At 38.5% G+C, this 22,681-nt stretch overlaps 1 protein-coding gene across 3 annotated transcripts in view; it reads right to left on the bottom strand.

The window, feature by feature from the left end:
• The window catches only part of SMC6 (structural maintenance of chromosomes 6), a 99,847-nt gene that overhangs the window by 59,188 nt on the left and 17,978 nt on the right, over window positions 1–22,681 (bottom strand). For all 3 annotated transcript variants that reach the window (XM_051840235.3, XM_089327828.1, XM_089327829.1), the window contains 4 exons: window positions 16,793–16,929; window positions 16,112–16,173; window positions 3,662–3,742; window positions 2,836–2,937 (listed from right to left, as the gene is read on the bottom strand). In XM_051840235.3, coding sequence (XP_051696195.1) covers window positions 2,836–2,937; window positions 3,662–3,742; window positions 16,112–16,173; window positions 16,793–16,929 — 382 coding nt within the window. The remainder of the gene's footprint in view (window positions 1–2,835; window positions 2,938–3,661; window positions 3,743–16,111; window positions 16,174–16,792; window positions 16,930–22,681) is intronic.

Genomic DNA, 22,681 nt, shown 5'->3' with positions numbered 1-22,681 from the left:
CAGACATCTATGAAGATTTTATTATAAATACTGTGAGTTTTCTTTTTCTTTTTTTTTTTTTGGTGGTTTGATCACACAGCACATCTCAGTCAGTCACGACTACTTCCTTCTCAAATTCTCTCTCCCTTTAACTTCTATCTCTCAGGAACATGCTTTCTTTCTTGGCCTGAGCCCACTCTTTTCTCCCATGCAGTCATCCACGTTATGCCTGGAGCTTACATACTAATAATATATTGATGGCACCTACATTTTTACTGAGGCCAGACTTCTCTATTCTTGTCTCACATATGCAACTTCCTACTTGACATTTCCTTTGGATGTAGAAATTCCACTTTCCTTTTAATGAAGTGCTCAAAATGGAATTCATCCTTCTTTAAAAAAAGAAAAAAATTGACTCCTTTCCCTAGCTTCCTATCTCAATAAATTTATTGGATTGCTAGGAAAATTAGTGGTGAAATCATTTAGTCACTCATAAAACAACTGCCCAATCCTTTCAAAACTCTTATTCCCCTTGCTACTGCCAACACCCTTACTTCAGCCACCTTGGTATCTTTGGACAATCATATCTTCTTTACTGATTTTGCTATATCTGTTCTTATAGGACTCTTTTAAACAATTTAGTAACCTACTGAAAATGCACATCTATTCAAGTCATTCACTTTCACATCTTCTACTGCCCTTAAGTTGTGTAAGATCCTTCACAATCTGGTTTTTTATCTTTCATTCTGGTGTTCTTTACTCTAGCCCACCCAGAATTTTTTAAAATATTTTAAAAAGCACTTAACAGTCCTTTGACCTTGAGACTCCCACCATGCTAATACTTGGAACATCCTCTTTCTCATCAGCCTTTGCCTGGTAATATTCATCCTTCAGTATCATCTTAGACATCACTTCCATAATAACCCCCTCCTATCACTGCTCTCCCCAATGCCCACGCTCTTTCAAGCACTTTTACACAAAAGCTTGTCTATATGCCTTTAATGGTGCTCAACATAATCTAATTATTTACCATCTATTTTCTACTAGATACTTAGTCTATTGCCCCATGAATCCCAATATGTATTCGCCACTCTCCGCTCATGGTCAAGGTACAATACACGTAGGCATACTGTAGAAACTTAATATTTGTTGACTAACATCTAATTTCTAACCATCACATACTTTTTCCAAAAAACGAAGAGTTCATTTTGAAAATGTAGGATATTTAATGAACTAGAAAAAAATATTAAATGCACATTATGCATCAGCAATTCTGAAATATATAAAAAGGAAGTATACTACAAACTTCATAGCCAAAACATCGTGAATTGTTGAGGACAAATTATACCATGAAGAAAGTGATATTTAACCCCAAGAAGTCCAAAGCAAACACATTTCTTCCAAGTCCTAATATTATTTTTTAAAATAAAAAAAAGCAACACTTTTTTTTATACTTATTGGAATATGCAAACATTTCCTTTCCTCAATAATAACAGTGTTACTCCAATCAAGTGTGCCAGAATAATTCTGTGGTTATAGTAGTTCTTTCCACACTATCACCTAACCCAAGTCTGAATGGATAATGTGGGGAATAAAATATATTCACTCTTGATTTTTAAACTTTCCTTTAATGAACTATACAACTACAGACCTAACAAAATATACACTTCTCAAAAACTTATAAAGTAAAAAGGTTACTGTAACATCTAGTAATTTCAATTCCTGTCAATTATCATTATAATTCTATGTCAAAAGGACAAACTAAAAAGTTGCTGGAAACTCAGATGGCTGTACATAACCGACTCACAACAAAAACCAAGATATGGAATCACATAAAACTAGCAGGGCATTACACTAGAACAACAACTGCATTGTAAGCCTTCTGACTCTGAGGTCTCTGATTCTCAGACAAAGTGCTGCATCTTCAAGAATCTGAGGAAGAAGGTATATAACTGATAGAAAAACAAAGCACGTCATGGTTGGCCTACGTGATTTAAACATCAAGCAAGTTTGCACGGCTGCCAAGCTTGTCAGTACTGATGTGACAGCTACTTTAAGTTACCAGCTGCTTAAAGAATGTTAACATTTCACTTGTATAATGAAAGTCATCTACTTTTTGGTAATTATATATTCACATTATGTTTATTATTAGCTTGAGGCTTGGGTTTATTAGTCTCATGAAAGAAACACTGTATTTTATAGTTAAAAATTACTTAAAATAGTGAAAACTACTAATACCTTATTGTGGAACCAATCAATCATGTGGCATGGAAAAAGCATGTAAGATACTGCCTTGTCCTGTAGTTTACACTCTAACAGAATATGAAGACATGCACATACTATTATTAACAAAACAAAAATGAATAAAAACAAAATCCTGAATATAAAACCTAAACAAACTTCAGCATACTCTACAATATTATTAGTTTTATAAATGTTTAGATGAATATCTAATTTTCTTTTTTTATAAGATTTTTTTTTTTTATTTGAAAGACAGTGTTAAAGGGAGAACTGGAGAAGAGAAAAAGGTCTTCCATCCATTGGTTCACTCCCAAATAGCTGAGTTAATCCAAAGCCAGGAGTTAGGAGCTTCTTCCTGGTCTCCCATGTGGGTGCAGGGGCCCAAGGAATTGGGCCATCCTCTGCTGCTTTCCCAGGCACGTTAACAGGGAGCTGGATGGGAAGTGGAGCAGCCATGACTTGGACCGACGCCCATATGGGATGCCGGTACTACAGGTCAGGGCCTTAAATCACTGCACCACAGTGACAGCCCTGAATATATAATTTTCTAATACAATTTTAACTACTGTGGAATCTGAACAACCTCAAAAAGGTTTATATTAACTGCTTACAAACCTCTTCTCCCTGATTTATCTGCTCCTTTGTTCTTTCTTTTGTTTCCATAATGTATGAATAATCTTCCTTCATCTGTTCAAGTTGGGTTGCTTTCATAAAGAACTGTATCAACAACAAAAAAACACAATTACGAGCCTATAAATTTTTACAGAACTGTGAAAATTAAAAAGAATTCAGTCTTTGAGAACTTTTAAACAGGAAGATAATTTAAAAACCTAAGTACACACAGACACAAAAGAACATGTCTATTTGAGACTCAAATTTAAAGAACCTGCTATGTTTGCATCCATATGCTCTTTTGCAAAAGGACTTAAGACCCCATGGAAAAAACTACCTCTGTAATACCATTCTGAAAGTTCATTGTCACTAATTCTTCCACGCTTTAAGCAAAAATGACAGAAACCATTCCTTTCTTTGATCTTAGTGCATCTTTTTAGAATAGGCAATGCCAAAACTTATTCAGAAAACTGCAAACTAAATTTTAATATTGTCAAATATTTTTAAACTGTTCAATAGTTTAAGATTTATAAGTTATTATGTATATATTACCAACTCTTCCCTTCTATTTCTCTTAATATCAATTTTAGAAAATAATAATTCATTTTTTCAGAATCAAAAGCCAAAAAACTGAAAACAAGGACCTGCTGAGGAAAGCATGTCAACATCATACTTAATTTCCTACTCTAGTCCTATGACATTACATTGAATAAGTGGCTTCTAGAAAAAGAGTTAACATAGTATCTATTATGTGAAGAAGACTAATGTTTGGTATTTATCTACAGGTATTCATTTTGGATAGTTTTATATTTACTTTGGCACCTCTTACTTTGTATTTATCACCCTCATTTTTAGACTGCAAGAACTGCTTGCTCATCTCTTGTGTCAATACTGAAACTGGATTATCCACCTGAAACAAACAAAAAAAAGGTCTTTTTTAATATTCTATTTTAATGCATTATAGATAAATAAACTGAATGTACATTACAACTGACCTACAGTATCATCAAGAAAGCTAAACACTAGCCAAAGCTTAGCATTACTGTAAAAATACAAAGAGAAAATGTGACAATTTTCAATGCAGGGAAAATATTGTAAAACTTTATGATTCCAAATAAATAGTCAAAATTCAATATTCAACCATTTTAAGAGGGTATAAGTGCAAGACCCTCTGAAATATTAGAAATTTTCTCAGTTCGACTTGTTTTTAAAGATTATCATTGTAAAGACACTGGTGAATCATAGGACAACAGAGCAGGAAAAACTGAAGCACAGGGTGGGCTGTCCTTAGCCTCCTATGCAGCCATGGGCAAGTTAGTAAGTTTCTACAGCTAAACAGAAAAATTTAACTCAACTATTTCTAATTAGAATCATGAAAAGAAGTATATGTTTATTTTTCATTCAGCAATGTTTCAGATTTCCCATGTGTCTCCATTCCTCCATGAGGATATTGTAAAACAAATAGAAATGAAGTCACTTCTATCCCCTGGAAAGAGAGTCATGTCATTTTGAATAAGTCACTGTTCCAATACACTAATTTAGACTAATAAGTTAAATTATCAAAGTACAGTTGGAAAAGTATAAAAAAGAACACGACTTATTTCAAAAAGATTCAAGTTCATATTGTATTTGGTACTAACAGCAAAAAAAATCTTGCTCTTAGAGCATAAATTATGAATATAGATGAAAAAATAAAACGCTTTAACACCTATAAAACACATATTGTGTAATTTGTTAGTATACCAGTGATTAAATATTTCTTTTAAGTAAATGCTATACCCTCTCTTCGAAGATAATAAAAAACATTTAAGTACTTGTGAAGAAACTGCTACATAAAGTTTTCTTTTTACATACGGACCAGACTGACTGCCACATATTTTTTACAACACTTCCCTAGACTGCAGCTTCAGGGTGCATCTGACTTTTTAAAAGTAAGGCCTGAGGTGGGTGTTTGGCCTAAAAATCAACACAGCTGCATCCCATATCAAAGAGTCTGGATTTGATATCTGTGTCTCTAGTTCCTGACTCCACTTTTCTGTTAATCCAAACTCTGGGAGGCAACAGTGATGGCTCAAGTGATTGGGTTCCTACTACCCATGTTGGAAACCTAGATTGAGTTCCCAGTTCCCAACTTTGGCCTCAGCCCAGTCTTGACATTCATGCACATTTTGAGGAGTAAACTTACAGATGAATGCTCTCTCTTCTCTCTCTCTCTCTCTGTTGTCTCTCAAAAAACAAATAACACCTGATGCACTGGTTTTAATGACAGACCTTTTACTATCCACTTTGGATAAATAGCTTCATCAAAGTGTACAGTTTTTCTCTACAACCTTTTCATTCTTTTTTTTTTTTTTTTTAAGATTTATTTTATTTATTTGAAGGACAGAGTTACAGAGAGAGGTAGAGACAGAGAGAGGTTTTCCATCAGTTGGTTCACTCCCCAGAGAGCCGCAACGGCTCAAGCTGCGCCGATCCGAAGCCAGGAGCCAGGAGCTTCTTCAGGGTCTCTGTCGTGGGTACAGGGGCCCAAAGACTTGGGCCATCTTCCACTGCTTTCCCAGGCCATAGCAGAGAGCTGGATCGGAAGAGGCACAGCTGGGACTAGAACCGGTGCCCATATGGGATGCCAGCGCTTTCAGGCCAGGACTTCAACCTGCTGCGCCACAGCACCGCCCCTCATTATTTCTGATAGGTTTCTAGTCCCTATACTGCTATAGGGATGATTTAAGAACTCTGCAGCTTTGCCTATACAGATCTTGCAATGAGCCAAAAGGTAAATACAATTGGGTAAACTTCAGAGAAGGGAGAATGCAGGCATAGGGGACAAATAAAATCTGGTAATTGGACACATAAAATACTCTCCTCCCTTCTAGCACTGACCAATAATAGAGTAAAAGCCATCATACAATTTTAAATTGTATAGTATACACATTAAAATTCTAAAAAGAAACAGGTAAAATTAATTATAATCCTATTGTAGTCCAATATATCCAAAATATCACTTTAACATGTAATCAACATGAAAACTGAGCTATCTCTGTATTAAGTCTCGATAATCTGTAACTTTACAAAAAAGCATACCTCAGTTCAGATCACCTGCCTTTCAGGTGTTCAAGATTCATCTACTTGCGACCAGTGATTATAATGAACACCAAAGTTTCAGACCTTTAGTATATTAAGGAACCTGAACTTTCAGTTATGGGTTTATTAAACCATCCGAGAAGAAGGTTAAAGAAATTAGCATTAAAATCTTTAAATATTTTAAGAACTTTCTAACAAATAAAGCAGTCCACAGAAGGAACTAAGATACCTTGACAGAATGATTTTCCTACCACCATACTACATGCTACAGGGACTCCTGACATCTACAAAGGGTGTGCACAGAGTGTGCTAACTATGGAGTATGGTAATCATGGAGTATAGCAACCATGTACAGAGCGTGGCACCTGTGCTGAGTAACCACAGGGTGCCACAAAGTGTGGCCCTCACACTGGATAACCTGTAACATTCCCTTAACATCTATCATTGCATAAATGTTAAGTTTTGGTCTTCATGATTCTAACAAAGTGTATTCTAGTTGGAAATGTATTTACCGTATCTGCTTTCCTCATTTTTTTTTTAAAGATTTATTTATTTATTTGAAAGTCAGAGTCACACAAAAGAGAAGGAGAGAGGTCTTCCAACCATCGGTTCACTCCCCAACTGGCCGCAACAGCTGGAGCTGCGCTGATCCGAAGCTAGGAGCCAGAAGTTTCCTCCAGGTCTCCCACATGGGTGCAGGGGACCTAGGACTTGGGCCATCTTCTACTGCTTTCCTAGGCCATAGCAGAGAGCTGGATCTGAAGTGGAGCAGCCAGGTGTCCATATAGGATGCCGGCACTGCAGGCTGCAGCTTTACCCACTACACAGTGCCAGCCCGTCCAACAAGGAAGCCCACTTGCCATATGTAGATTTTCAACTTCAGTAAAATTAAGTACAATCAAAAATTCAATTTTTCAGTTATACATTTCAAGTGGTCAGGAGTCACTTTTCACTAGAGGTTACCTGGTCAGGCAGTGTAAAGACACTGCACACTTTTAACATCACAGAAGGTTGTTCTGGCAATTTTGCTCTGAACCAAGCTGAGAAAGAAATCCCAGATCCTAAATGTACTTTTTCTGCGTTGACTGATCTTGATGTTCTTAATCCTGGAATAATAATCCCAGTGTTGCAAAATATACAGAGCACTGGACAATAAACAAGGATGCGACACATGCAGTGGTTAAGATGCACTTGGGGGGGCGGAGCCAAAATGGCGGAATAGTGAGGGCGCGCACCGATAGTCCGGGAAAATTTAGTTTAATAAAAGCGGAGTTACAGTAGCCTCAGAAAAAGGATCAGGAAAAACTTGCAGAGGAAACTCTTCCGGAGCTATTCGCTGTGACCCAAAGGACCTACTGGGAGAGCAGGGTCGCCCACCACACGGAAGCCGGACTGCGGGAGCTGCAGAGTCTGAGCGCCAGTGCGGGAAGGGGAGTCTATGTGACAAAGACAACAGCAGGGAGAGGAGGGACGCCAAGGGCGCTGGAAGGGAGGGACACATCTGCGCTGGAAGCGGAGGTGAGCTCAGTAACCAGAGACATTGGCTGGGAAACGGCAGACAGAATTTTAGAGGGACGCGGGTTTTGAAGCGGGAAAGTACAACAGACTACAGGAGAGAAGGAAAAATAAATAAATAAATAAATAAATAGGTGGGGGCATACTGGTACAGACAAGTTCCACTCTCTGCCAACCTTGCAAAGGCAAGCAAGAGACAAAGAGCTGGGATATACATAATAAAAGGGGAGAGTTAAGCCTACAATTCAGTAGCCTAGGCAACCCAGTGGGAGTCCGCAGGAGAAATGGAGCCAGCACAGACTCTTTGGGTAGAAGCCAGCGGAACCTAAATACCATCCATTCTGCTCAGCCTTGCAGTATTACTTACCTCCTGAACAAAAAATAAAATAAAATAAAATAAAGTAAAATAAATAAATGAATAAATAAAGAGAGATTTACCACGCATAACCTGAGGGTGTCACCTTTGCACACCTGTAACCCTGAAGAACCAAGCAGAGCTCTCAGGCCACACCCATCTCAAGCCTCCAAGGCTCCTCCAACAGCAGGCAGTCCACTTAACAGGGACATAGTATAATAATAAAAAAAAAAAAAAAACTGTGGGGAGCAACTCTGACTATACTGTTACTGGAATTAAGACTTATTCTATGCATGTGATCTCCCACAATGTGGCGCTGGGAGAGGAGCATACAGCTTCTACCCAGCTGCCTCTCACCAACTTGACAAGCTGCAAGAGCCGCTCCTGATTGGAGGAGAGCAGCGCGCTCGGCTTGTGGGTAGCAGAGCACGGATTGGTGGAGAGGACTATATAGGAGGAGAGAGACAGCATGGTAGTGTGGGTTGGTTGGAGAGTGCGTTGGAGAGTTCGCGGGGAAGTTCGTTACTTCGTTCTTTCTCATTTCTCTCTACTCATTCTTGCTTTGGGAGTTTGCTGTTTACTTATTCTTACTTTACTATAGAAAGGACTTGTAAAAAAGGGAACAACAAGCGTCCGGTACGGTGCGGCTCCTCCGCGTGCGGAGGAGCAGCAAAAACCTCACAGTGAGGGAAACAGAATTAACCATGCCAAGCAATAAACACAGAAATCGAGGGAACAAGATCAACGATGACATTATGATGCCTCCAAATAAAAAAAACACCCCAAGCCAAGATTATGAAGATGATGAGATAGAAGAAATGCAAGATACGGATTTCAAAAAATTTATGATAAGAACATTTAGAAGTTTTCAAAAGCAAATCCTTGAACTACAGAAATCCTTATTGGACAAGATTGAAAATCTCTCTCGTGAAAATGAAATTTTAAGGAAGAATCAAAATGAAACGCAGAAACTAGTAGAGCAGGAAAGTGTGATAGTGAAGAGAAATCAAAATGAAATGAAGAGCTCAATAGATCAAATGACAAACACATTAGAGAGCCTTACAAACAGAATGGGTGAAGCAGAAGAGAGAATATCGGACTAAGAAGACAGAGCACAGGAAAGGATACAGTCAAACCAAAGAAAAGAAGAGGAAATTAGAAATCTAAAAAATATTGTTGGGAATCTACAGGATACTATTAAAAAAACCAACATTCGAGTTCTAGGAGTTCCTGAAGGCATGGAGAGAGAGAAAGGATTAGAAGGCCTTTTTAGTGAGATACTAGCAGAGAACTTTCCGGGTCTGGAGAAGGACAGAGACAGCCTAGTACAGGAAGCTGATAGAACCCCCAGTAAACATGACTAAAAGAGATCCTCACCACGACACGTTGTAATTAAACTCACCACAGTGAAACATAAAGAAAAGATCCTAAAATGTGCAAAAGAGAAACGTCAGATTACTCTCAGAGGATCTCCAATCAGACCCACAGCAGACTTCTCATCAGAAACACTACAGGCTAGGAGGGAATGGCGAGACATAGCACAGGTGCTAAGAGAGAAAAATTGCCAGCCCAGAATATTATATCCTGCCAAGCTCTCATTTGTGAATGAAGGTGAAATAAAGACCTTTCATAGCAAACACAAATTGAAAGACTTTGTGGCCACTCGTCCGGCCCTGAAAAAGATACATAAAGATGTGCTACACTCAGAAACACAGAAACACGGCCATCAATATGAACGAAGGGAAAGGAAGAACACCTACCAGTAAAAGAGCATGGGAAGCTCAAAGCATATACTAGAAAATATCTCCGGAAAAATGGCAGGGCAAAGTCACTATGTATCAATAGTCACATTAAAAGTGAATGGCCTGAACTGTCCAGTTAAAAGACACAGACTGGCTGACTGGCTTAAGGAAAAACACCCAACTATTTGTTGCCTACAAGAAACACATCTCTCTAACAAAGATGCATGCAGTCTGAAAGTGAAAGGTTGGAAAAAGATATTCCATGCCAACAAAAAACAAAAAAAAGCAGGTGTAGCCATATTAATATCAGACAAAATAAACTTTAATACAAAAACTGTTAAGAGAGACAAAGAGGGGCACTATATAATGATTAAGGGTTCGATTCAACAGGAAGATATAACAATTATAAATGTATATGCACCTAATTACAGGTCACCAGTCTATTTAAAAGATATGTTAAGGGACTTAAAGGGAGACTTAGATTCCAATACAATAGTACTGGGGGACTTCAATACTCCACTCTCAGAAATAGATAGATCATCCAGACAGAAGATCAACAAGAAAAGAGCAGATTTAATCGACACTATTGCCCAAATGGATCTAACAGATATCTACAGAACTTTCAATCCTACATCTAAAGACTTTACATTCTTCTCAGCAGTGCATGGAACCTTCTCTAGGATTGATCACATACTAGGTCTCAGCAAATTCAAAAGAATTAGAATCATACCATGCAGCTTCTCAGACCACAGTGGAATGAAGCTGGAAATTAGCAACTCAGGAAACCCCAGAAAGTATGCAAACACATGGAGACTGAACAACATGCTCCTGAATGAACACTGGGTCATTCAAGAAATCAAAAGAGAAATCAGAAACTTTCTGGAAGTAACTGAGGATAACAACACAACATATCAAAACTTATGGGATACGGCAAAAGCAGTATTGAGAGGCAAGTTTATACCAATAGGGGCCTATATGAAGAAATTGGAAAGACACCAAATAAATGAGCTTTCAGTGCATCTCAAGGACCTAGAAAATTTGCAGCAAACCAGACCCAAATCTAGTAGGAGAAGAGAAATAATTAAAATCAGAGAAGAAATTAACAGGATTGAATCCAAAAAAACATTACAAAAAATCAGCCAAGCGAAGAGCTGGTTTTTTGAAAAAAGAAACAAAATTGACACCCCATTGGCCCAACTAACTAAAAAAAGACGAGAAAAGACCCAAATCAATAAAATCAGAGATGAAAAAGGAAACATAACAACAGACACCACAGAAATAAAAAGAATAATCAGAAATTACTACAAGGACTTGTATGCCAGCAAACAAGAAAATCTATCAGAAATGGATAGATTCCTGGACACATGCAATCTACCTAAATTGAACCATGAAGACATAGAAAACCTAAATAGACCCATAACTGAAACAGAAATTAAAACAGTAATAAAGGCCCTCCCAACAAAGAAAAGCCCAGGACCAGATGGATTCACTGCTGAATTCTACCAGACATTTAAAGAAGAACTGATTCCATTTCTTCTCAAACTATTCAGAACAATCGAAAAAGATGGAATCCTCCCAAATTCTTTCTATGAAGCCAGCATCACCTTAATCCCTAAGCCAGAGAAAGATGCAGCACTGAAAGAAAATTACAGACCAATATCCCTGATGAACATAGATGCAAAAATCCTCAATAAAATTCTTGCCAATAGAATACAACAACACATCAGGAAAATCATCCAACCAGACCAAGTGGGATTTATCCCTGGAATGCAGGGATGGTTCAACATTCGCAAATCAATCAATGTGATTCACCACATTAACAGTCTGCAGAAGAAAAACCATATGATTATCTCAATAGATGCAGAGAAAGCATTTGATAAGATTCAACACCCTTTCATGATGAAAACTCTAAGCAAATTGGGTATAGAAGGAACATTCAACAATATAATCAAAGCAATTTATGAAAAACCCACAGCCAGCATCCTATTGAATGGGGAAAAGTTGGAAGCATTTCCACTGAGATCTGGCACCAGGCAGGGATGCCCACTCTCACCACTTCTATTTAACATAGTTCTGGAAGTTTTAGCCAGAGCCATCAGACAAGAAAAAGAAATCAAAGGAATACAAATTGAGAAGGAAGAAGTCAAACTATCCCTCTTTGCAGACGATATGATTCTGTACTTAGAGGATCCAAAGAACTCTACTAAGAGACTATTGGTACTCATAGAGGAGTTTGGCAAAGTGGCAGGATATAAAATCAATGCACAAAAATCAACAGCCTTTGTATACACAAGCAATGCCATGGCTGAGAAAGAACTGCTAAGATCAATCCCATTCACAATAGCTACAAAAACAATCAAATACCTTGGAATAAACTTAACCAAGGACGTTCAAGATCTCTGCAATGAGAATTACAAAATCTTAAAGAAAGAAATAGAAGAGGATACCAAAAAATGGAAAAATCTTCCATGCTCATGGATCGGAAGAATCAACATCATCAAAATGTCCATTCTCCCAAAAGCAATTTATAGATTCAATGCAATCCCAATCAAGATACCAAAGACATTCTTCTCAGATCTAGAAAAAATGATGCTGAAATTCATATGGAGACACAAGAGACCTCGAATAGCTAAAGCAATCTTGTACAACAAAAACAAAGCCGGAGGCATCACAATACCAGATTTCAGGACATACTACAGGGCAGTTGTAATCAAAACAGCATGGTACTGGTACAGAAACAGATGGATAGACCAATGGAACAGAATTGAAACACCAGAAATCAACCCAAACATCTACAGCCAACTTATATTTGATCAAGGATCTAAAACCAATTCCTGGAGCAAGGACAGTCTATTCAATAAATGGTGTTGGGAAAACTGGATTTCCACGTGCAGAAGCATGAAGCAAGACCCCTACCTTACACCTTACACAAAAATCCACTCAACGTGGATTAAAGACCTAAATCTACGACCTGACACCATCAAGTTATTAGAGAACATTGGAGAAACCCTTCAAGATATTGGCACAGGCAAAGAATTTCTGGAAAGGACCCGGGAGGCACAGGCAGTCAAAGCCAAAATCAACTATTGGGATTGCATCAAATTGAGAAGTTTCTGTACTGCAAAAGAAACAGTCAGGAGAGTGAAGAGACAACCGACAGAATGGGAAAAAATATTTGCAAACTATGCAACAGATAAAGGGTTAATAACCAGAATCTACAAAGAGATCAAGAAACTCCACAAAAACAAAACCAACAACCCACTTAAGTGATGGGCCAAGGACCTCAATAGACATTTTTCAAAAGAGGAAATCCAAATGGCCAACAGGCACATGAAAAAATGTTCAAGGTCACTAGCAATCAGGGAAATGCAAATCAAAACCACAATGAGGTTTCACCTCAGCCCGGTTAGAATGGCTCACATACACAAATCTACCAACAACAGATGCTGGAGAGGATGTGGGGAAAAAGGGACACTAACCCACTGTTGGTGGGAATGCAAACTGGTTAAGCCACTATGGAAGTCAGTCTGGAGATTCCTCAGAAACCTGAAGATAACCCTACCGTTCGACCCAGCCATCCCACTCCTTGGGATTTACCCAAAGGAATTTAAATTGGCAAACAAAAAAGAGGTCTGCACCCTAATGTTTATTGCAGCTCAATTCACAATAGCCAAGACTGGGAGCAACCTAAATGCCCATCAACGGTAGACTGCATAAAGAAATTATGGGATATGTACTCTTTAGAATACTATACCACAGTAAGAAACAATGAAATCCAGTCATTTGCAACAAAATGGAGGAATCTGGAACACATCATGCTGAGTGAAATAAGCCAGTCCCAAAGGGACAAATACCATATGTCCTCCCTGATTGGTGACAACTGACTGAACACCAAAAAGGAAACCTGTTGAAGTGAAATGGACACTATGAGAAATGGTGACTTGATCAGCATAGCCCTGACTGTTAATGAACAACTTAATACATTATCCCTCTTAGTAGTTTTTTTGTCTGTTTTACTTAATATGACTGGTTTAATTCTGTAATTAATACACAGTTATTCTTAAGTGTTGAAATTTAACTGAAATGTGATCCCTGTTAAACATAAGAGTGGGAATAAGAGAGGGAAGAGATGTACAATTTGGGACATGCTCAAGCTGACTTGCCCCAAATGGTAGAGTTAGAAACATACCAGGGGACTCCAATTCAATCCCATCAAGGTGGCATGTACCAATGCCATCTCACTAGTCCAAGTGATCAATTTCAGTTCACAATTGATCATAATGAAAGGACTAAGAGTCAAAGGGAGCACATAAACAAGTCTAGTACCTCCTAATACTAACCGATAGAATAAATAAAGGGGAGAGTGATCCAACATGGGAAGCGAGATACTCAGCAGACTTATAGAATGGCGGATGTCCTAAACAGCACTCTGGCCTCAGAATCAGCCCTAAAGGCATTCCGATCTGGATGAAAAGCCCATGAGAGTATTTCAGGCATGGAAAGACACTCTGGCAAAAAAAAAAAAAAAAAAAAAAAAAAAAAAAAAAGCCACCTAAATGAAAGATCTCTGTGAGTGAGATCCCAGTGGAAAGAACAGGTCTTCAAAGAAGGAGGTACCTTTCTCTGAAGGGAGGAGAGAACCTCCACTTTGACTATGACCTTGTCTAAACAAGATAAGAGTCGGAGAACTCAAGGGGCTTCCATAGCCTTGGAAACTCATGACTGGAGCATGGGGAGATTACTGATGCCATAAACAAGAGTGTCAATTTGTAAAGTCAACAACAGGAGTCACTGTGCACTCGCTCCTCATGTAGGATCTCTGTCCTTAGCGTGCTGTACATTGAGACTTAATGCTATAACGAGTACTCAAACAGTATATTTCACTCTGTGTTTCTATGGGGGTGCAAACTGTTGAAAGCTTTACTTAATGTATACTAAACTGATCCTCTGTAAAAAAAAAAAAAAAAAAGAAGAAGAAATTATCAATTCCCAACTTGACTCTCACTGGGATTAAACATGACAATAGGTCTGATCTGATTTCATCATCATTTAAAAAAATCATCTATTATTTTCCACTTTATGTTTCTGTGTGGGAGCAAACTGTTGAAATCTTTACTTAATGTATGCTAAACTGATCTTCTGTAGATAAAGAGAATCGAAAATGAATCTTGATGTGAATGGAAGGGGAGAGGGAGTGGGAGAGGGGAGGGTTGCGGGTGGGAGGGACGTTATGGGGGGGAAGCCATTGTAATCCATAAGCTGTACTTTGGAAATTTATATTCATTAAATAAAAGTTAAAAAAAAAAAAAAGATGCACTTGGGACAGCTTCATCTCATATCAGAGTGTTTGGTTTGCGTCCTAACTCCTCTGTTTCTCACCCAGCTTTCTGCAATGTCCTCTGAGAAGCAACAGATGATGGCTCATGTACTTGGGTCTCTGTCACCCCTGTAGAAGACTAGGATTGAGTTTCAAGCATCTAGCTTCAGCTTGGCCCAGCTCTGGCCATTATGGAAATTTGGGGAGTGAATCAACAGATGGAAAATCTGTGTCTGCCTTTCAAATAAAAATAAATGCACACCAATTTTTTTTTTTTTTAAAGTGTTTGAGCCAGGCCTCAGCCAGTGTCTTTTTGACTTCTTATTTTGGGACATAACCACTTCTTCCTGTAATTACTCCACCATCTGCCACAGGGCTCTCAGCAGAGCCCATGCCATGCTATTTGGACTTTCAGGTTCCACAACTGTACGCTTTAAATAAGACTCTTCCTTTTCTTTTTTTGTTTTTAAATATTTATTTATTTATTTATTTGAGAGGCAGAGTTAGAGAGAGAGGCAGACAGAGTGAGAGGTCTTCCATCTGCTGGTTCACTTCCCAAATGGCTATAATAGTGAGAGGCGGGCCAATCTGAAACCAGGAGCCACAAACTTGTTCTGGGTCTCCCACATGGGTGCAAGGGCCCAAGCACTTGGTCATTCTATGCTGCTTTTCCAGGCCCATTAACAGGGAGCTGAATCAGAAGTCAAACAGCTGGGACTTGAACTGGTGCCCATGTGGGAAGCCAGTGCCGTAGGCAGAGGCTTAACTTATTATACCGCAGTGCCAGCTCCAAAATTCTTTTTCTTCGTAAGCAGAAAACTAATACAAAAAGTATCTTGGTAGAAAGGACCCAAGCCTCGTCTCCTATAGATGTAATCACTAACTCCAAAATACACAGAAACACTTTCCTTTTCCAGATGAAATTTTTTCTTCAAGATTTTAGCAACTGACTTTAGGGGACAGTGATGCTTTTTTTGGATAGAATAGTAGAAAGCAAAGAAATGTTAAAGTCTTATTAACATAAATTTTAGCATATACCAGTTTACATCAGATGTTCAAATTAAATCCAGTGTGTTATTTATTGAAAATTCAAGTTAACTGGTGATTTTTAAGGAGTTTCACTAATAATAGTTAGAGTACACATTCTTTCTGTGGTCAATTTACCCAAACGAGCTATTTTTAATATTATATATATATACACCACAAGTGAAATCACACCCAAAAATAATCAGCTGCATTAATCAATCTGAAACACAAATTTAGAATTACCTGGATATTAAAATGGTCAAGAACTGCAACCAATTCTTCTTTCCTTTGAGATACCACAGCACCTAATTATGAAAAACATAAATATTGGCCAGACTACTTCAGGGCAATTATCCAGAAAAATACATACAATTATTTATAAAATATAAAAATGAATTACTTTTCATTCTGTCATCAAGAAAGGCACTACAGAATATGCATGTATAAATCTGAAGGAACTAGGGTGCTATGCTAACCCCCATGCAGTAGAGAGGAGGACAAAGTATATAGGTGCATTAACAGGGCTCATCTTTCCATAACATTTCATTTCTCCTCACCTACCTCTTCTTTCCAGTAAACTATAAACTCTTACCTCTTCCTTTCCCTATCTTTTGCTAGCATCTCTCTCCACAAGCTATAGAAACTATAGGGTGAAAGGTCTAGTAACAGCAAAATGGATAGTCTTTCAAATGGATTCAAATTCTGTTGCTCATGGTGCTGCCACCAGAAGGCCTATGGTGAAGGAACTCTGTGCAACATAGACATATATCTATATATCTGTGCATACAAAGGCAGATACATACACACAAAACCACCAATCATTTACAACACAGAAGTTTCAAAAGAATGGGAAGAAGTATCCTTTCAATAAATTCCAGCATAAGTATTCACTAATATTTTATATGAAAAGGAAACCAAACAAACCTTTTCCACTTTTTAGTTTATATGATCGACTCCCATCCATGCTGATATGCTGTTGCACAATTATCGAGTCACCATACACATTTGGTTTAAAGGCATCATCTCCTCTGTTCCTTAATGTGATTGAGATATCTGCTGAGCTAAAACATGAGGTTAAGCTATGTCAGATAAGTTCAATGAAAATATTAGGCTACCAGAATTTTCAGATATTTTCAAAACATTTAAACAATTTGGCTAATTCATCTGAAAACTTGCTTTACATCCACAGCTGATGACTGACAGTTTACTACAGAATAATGATAAAGATATCATGCCTAACAAAAATACAAAGTTGAGAATAACAGAAGCTTCATGAGAAATAATCTACTGTATAATAGAAATACCATATTTAGCAAAAAAACATTAAGTTTTGGTTATTTCAAGTCATGTAAATACGTTATATATTTTCTTATAAGGATTGTATCCTCTATTATTATATATTACCTGACTAGGAAGAATTGCACAATACGCTACCACACCGAGAATACACTTTTAAAAATGATGAAGAATCATCATAAAATAATGATAGTTCCTAAAAGGATTAGGATTAAGGGAGACAGTCTTAATTTTTCAGTAATTTGGCAGTAAAAAACAAAATTACCTGATATCAAGAAATATAAACTACGATCCAAATTTCTTAAAGTGTTGACATTATGAAAGAATTATTTTAAAACACCATGCAGCTAAACACACCTAAAGATCTTAAAAGTATAAACTTGCCTAGCTGAAAGCGACTGTTACAGTTTTAAAGAAGTTTAAGGCATTTATAGTCATGCAAATTTTAAGATATTACAAGGGGAAAAAAATAAGTAGTTGTCTATAAATCTGTTAAGAATACTTAACAAGGCCGGCGCCATGGCTCAACAGGCTAATCCTCCGCCTAGTGGCGCCGGCACACCAGGTTCTAGTCCCGGTCGGGGCGCCGGATTCTGTCCTGGTTGCCCCTCTTCCAGGCCAGCTCTCTGCTATGGCCAGGGAGTGCAGTGGAGGATGGCCCAAGTGCTTGGGCCCTGCACCCCATGGAAGACCAGGAGAAGCACCTGGCTCCTGCCTTCGGATCAGCGCGGTGCGCTGGCCGCAGCGCGCCGGCCGCGGCGGCCATTGGAGGGTGAACCAATGGCAAAAGGAAGACATTTCTCTCTGTCTCTCTGTCTCTCACTGTCCACTCTATCTGTCAAAAAAAAACAAAAATACTTAACAGAAAAACTAGCAAAAAAGATGTTGGTGAAAACATACACACATATGTGCTTATAATTTCCTAACACGTAAAAGCAGAAAATACTTTCTCTAGTTCTTAGGAGCATATACTAAAATGCTAAAGTCCTTTGATAAAAAACTCTTTTAACTGGTAATGAAATAAACTTAGCAAACTTGTTTTCAGGAAAAAGCACTCCTATTCCAAAACCGCTGTCATTTCCAGGAAATGTAGGAAGAAACATTCAAGATGGAAGTCTCCATCACCCTGCTGATGTGACAGCAGACATGCTGCAGTGCTCAGTCTGCCCTTGCCTAATCATCCTCTTCTTTGCAAGGACTACAGCAGAAAGAAATGCCTTAGCAGCCCTATCGGTCCCACCCTGTCCTCCATGGATTGAGCTAAACATAGAACTGTGTACTAACTGAGCAACCAGATTCTCTTCTTTTAAAATCCAAATTAAGAAAACTGGTAAAAATCTGAAACAAGTTTATAATTTAGTTAATATTCTATCAATGTTAAATTTAAGCACAGCTTTGATAAATGTACCTTAGTTATTGAAGATACCAACATTAAGAGAAACTGGGTGAAGGTATGTACAGAAATTTCTGTACTACATTTGCAATACTTCTGCTAATCTAAAATTATTTTTAAAAAATTTTTTAAATTCAAATTAAGATACAGCCAAGTCAAGAAATGGTGATTCCTTGTAGCTACAAAATTATGAGGCCTCTGGAACAAGAGAAAACTATATGCAGCATTATACATGGGTAAGAAAATGGGAAATTTGCAGAAAGGAGCAGGAATATGGAATACGTAAGCTCTTGGGAAACCACTTCAATGGACTGACACCCACAGGGGTTGGCAAAGACACAGAGAACACAAGACCACTTCCTTATAACCTCCCCACTCCCCCACCCCTGCCAGATTGACAGTTTATTATAAATACTTGACATTGAAGACACAGAGTGACAAAGACTAGGCTGAAGAATAAGAAAAAAAAAACATATACTTCAGAGACAAAAAGAGAAACACACCCACACATGTGTCCTAAGGAGACACAGGAGGGAAGACAGCACACAGAGAAGTACAGCCCATTAAGGTAAGGAGGTAAGGGAAGTGGTACAGAGTTGCAGCATACACCAAAGGAAAAGAGAAAGAGACAGAGGCTCAGAGATAAGGAACATTCAGACGCAAAGACCCAAAGACAGAGGCAGGTGTTTGGCACAGTTGCTAAGATGCTGATTAGGACACCCTTATCAGAGTGCCTAGGTCTAGGCCCCACTTTGAATTCCAGGTTCCTGCTAATGTGCACTTTGGGAGTACTTGAAATTGATCCAGTTTCAGAATCCTGGCTTTGGAAAGGCCCAATCCAATCCATTAGGTACATCTGACAAGTGAACTATGGGATAGAAGATCTCTTCATCTTTCTCTCTCGGCCTTTCAAACAAAGAAAAATGAAAAAGAGACCTAGAGACAAAGGATCTTTTGGTTTACACAGTCTGGTCACTCGTGAGACCCAGATGCACTTTCTCTTTGTAACTTCCAAAACTTATATTTCTGCATCTTTATAAGCATTCTTTCCTAAAGCTCCCTTAAACAGATCAGTGTATGTGCTTGTTTTTATTAATAGTTATCTAATTAAGACAGTCATATTCCTGAAAAATTGTCATTGACAAGATTTTTAAAAGCTCAAGTTAATTCTAATGATAAGTCAAAGAAGAGAACCACTAATTAAAGTATGAATGGGCAACACTGGACTGGATAAAGAAATTATGGGACATGTACTCTATAGAATACTATACAGCAGTAAAAAAAAAATGAAATCCGGTCATTTGCAACAAAATGGAAGAATCTGATAAACATCATGCTGAATGAATTAAGCCAGTCCCAAAGGGACAAATATCACATGTTCTCCCCGATCGGTGACAACTAACGCAGCACCAAAAAGGAAACCTGTTGAAGTGAAATGGACACTATGAGAAACGGTGACTTGATCAGCCCTTGTCCTGACTGTCAAGGAACAACTTAATACATTATTCCTTTTTGTATTTACTTTTTGTTCTATTTAATACTATTGGTTAAACTCTTCAATTAACACACAATTATTCTTAGGTGTTTAAATTTAACTGAAAAGTGATCCCTAAATAAGAGAGGGAGGAGATGTACAATTTGGCACATGTTCAATCAGACTTGCCCCAAACGGCAGAGTTAGAAACGTGCCAGGGAATTCCAATTCAATCCCATCAAGGTGGCATGTACCAATGCCATCTCACTAGTCCAAGTGATTAGTTTCAGTTCATAATTGATCATCATGATAGGATTAAGAGTCAAAGGATCACATAAACAAGACTAGTGTCTCCTAACACTAACTGATAGAATTAAAAAGGAGAATGATCCAACATGGGAAGCGGGATACACAACAGACTCATAGAATGGCAGATGTCCTAAACAGCACTCTGGCCTCAGAATCAGCCCGTAAGGCATTTGGATCTGGCTAAAAAGCCTATGAGAGTATTTCAGGCATGGAAAGCCAAGACACTGTGGGGAAAAAAAAAAACAAAAAACAAAAAACAAAAAACACACAAACAAAACCTAAATGAAAGATCTCTATGAGATCCCAGTGGAAAGAACAGGCCAGCAAAGAAGGAGGTACCTTTCTCTGAAGGGAGGAGAGAACTTCACTTTGACTATGACCTTGTCTAAATAAGATCGGAGTTGGCAAATCCAAAAGGCTTCCATAGCCTTGGCAACTCATTACAAGAGCCTCGGGTGATTACTGACGCCATAAACAAGAGTGTCAATTGTTAAATCAACAACAGGAGTCACTGTGCACTTACTCCTCATGTAGGATCTCTGTCCTTAATGTGTTGTACTATGTGAATTAACGGTATAACTAGTACACAACCAGTATTTTACACTTTGTGTTTCTGTGTGGGTGCAAACTGTTGAAATCTTTACATAGTATACACTGAATTGATCTTCTGTATATAAAGATAATTGAAAATGAATCTTGATGTGAATGGGATGGGAGAGGGAGCAGGAGATGGGAGGGTTGTGGGTAGGAGGGAGGTTATGGGGCGGGGGGGGGAAGCCACTGTAATCCAAAAGCTGTACTTTGGAAATTTATATTTATTGAATAAAAGTTAAAAAAACTAAAAAAAAAAGTATGATGGGGAGGAGGGCAGATAGCTTACAACATATAGCAAAAATTTTTAATTTCATTAACTGATGAGACTATCTAGCATTAAGTTAACATATTAAAGGAAAGCATCTTTTTTTTTTTTTTGGACAGGCAGAGTGGATAGTGAGAGAGAGACAGAGAGAAAGGTCTTCCTTTGCTGTTGGTTCACCCTCCAATGGCCGCCGTGGCCGGCGCACCACGTTGATCCGATGGCAGGGGCCAGGTACTTATCCTGGTCTCCCATGCGGTGCAGGGCCCAAGCACTTGGGCCATCCTCCACTGCACTCCCTGGCCACAGCAGAGAGCTGGCCTGGAAGAGGGGCAACCAGGACAGAATCCGGCGCCCCGACCGGGACTAGAACCAAGTGTGCCGGCGCTGCAAGGCGGAGGATTACCCTAGTGAGCCGTGGCGACGGCTAAGGAAAGCATCTTAAAAATAAATAAAGTGACTACATGTATTTGCTGTCTGACGTATCAAGCCTCTTTCTCAGGGGTGTATATCTGTCCTAATTATTAAGATTCCACCTGGGACACCCACATTCCATATCTGAGTGCTTAGGTTTGAATAGTAGCTCCACTCCCAATTCTACTTTCCTCCTTATGCATACCCCAGAAGGCAGCAGGTGATGGTTCAAGTAGTTTGGTTTCCTGCCACCCATGTGGGAGACCCTGACTGAGTTCCTGGCTCCAAGCTTTGGCCAGTCCCAGCTCCTGCCATTGTAGGAATTTGAGGAGTAAATCAGCGGATGGCATCTCCTGCGGGTCTCTCAAACAAATAAAATAAATACTCACTCTTGACTAGTTATATCAACTTTATTATCTTTATTCCTAGGTATTTTTGCATTTTAAAGCTAACTATATTATAGTGAGAATTTTTGAGGCATTGGTATCTTGACGCTGCATGATTTTAATAAGTATACGAAAGTATTTTAAAAAATTAATGTTTACGAAAAAGTCTCAACTGTTCAAGAAAAAAAATTTGTGTAAGGAAACAGGGCCAAGTGAGCTGGACACTGGCTCTGCTCTCCGCTCTGTATACTAATGTGGCCTTTGTTGACGCTGAATTTGGGTAAAGTGTCAGAGTCCAATGCTTATAAATATAGAAGAGTGACCACCAATGAGAGTTCTTTCAGAATGACAAGTTGAGCCACTCTCTAAGCATCAGGCTACTTTTCCAATTCTGATAGAACCTGTCTATACAGAGGTAGAATTGGCAGCAGCATACATTGTCAGGAATAAGGAAGAAGTCATATAAAAACAGGATGCATCTACTCCTTCCTTGGATAGCCTGCTCCTCTGCAGGAAGTTTTGTCTTTGACTACATGAATCCAGAACATAAAACAGGAGAATGAATTTTCATCCCTCATAATCTTTGAGACACAGCTGACATCAAAAGTAGAACTACTACAAAGACCCCAATGCTACAAAGGCTTGTGTATAGGAAGGCTGAGGGTGGAAACAGTGAGCTGTACAT

Source organism: Oryctolagus cuniculus, chromosome 2 (genome assembly GCF_051225735.1).
Source record: "Oryctolagus cuniculus isolate XC-2025 breed Fujian yellow rabbit chromosome 2, ASM5122573v1, whole genome shotgun sequence".
Classification (NCBI taxonomy): domain Eukaryota; kingdom Metazoa; phylum Chordata; class Mammalia; order Lagomorpha; family Leporidae; genus Oryctolagus; species Oryctolagus cuniculus.
The sequence above is the reverse complement of the archived record's forward strand: the minus strand, read 5'-3'. Positions and strand labels throughout refer to the sequence as shown.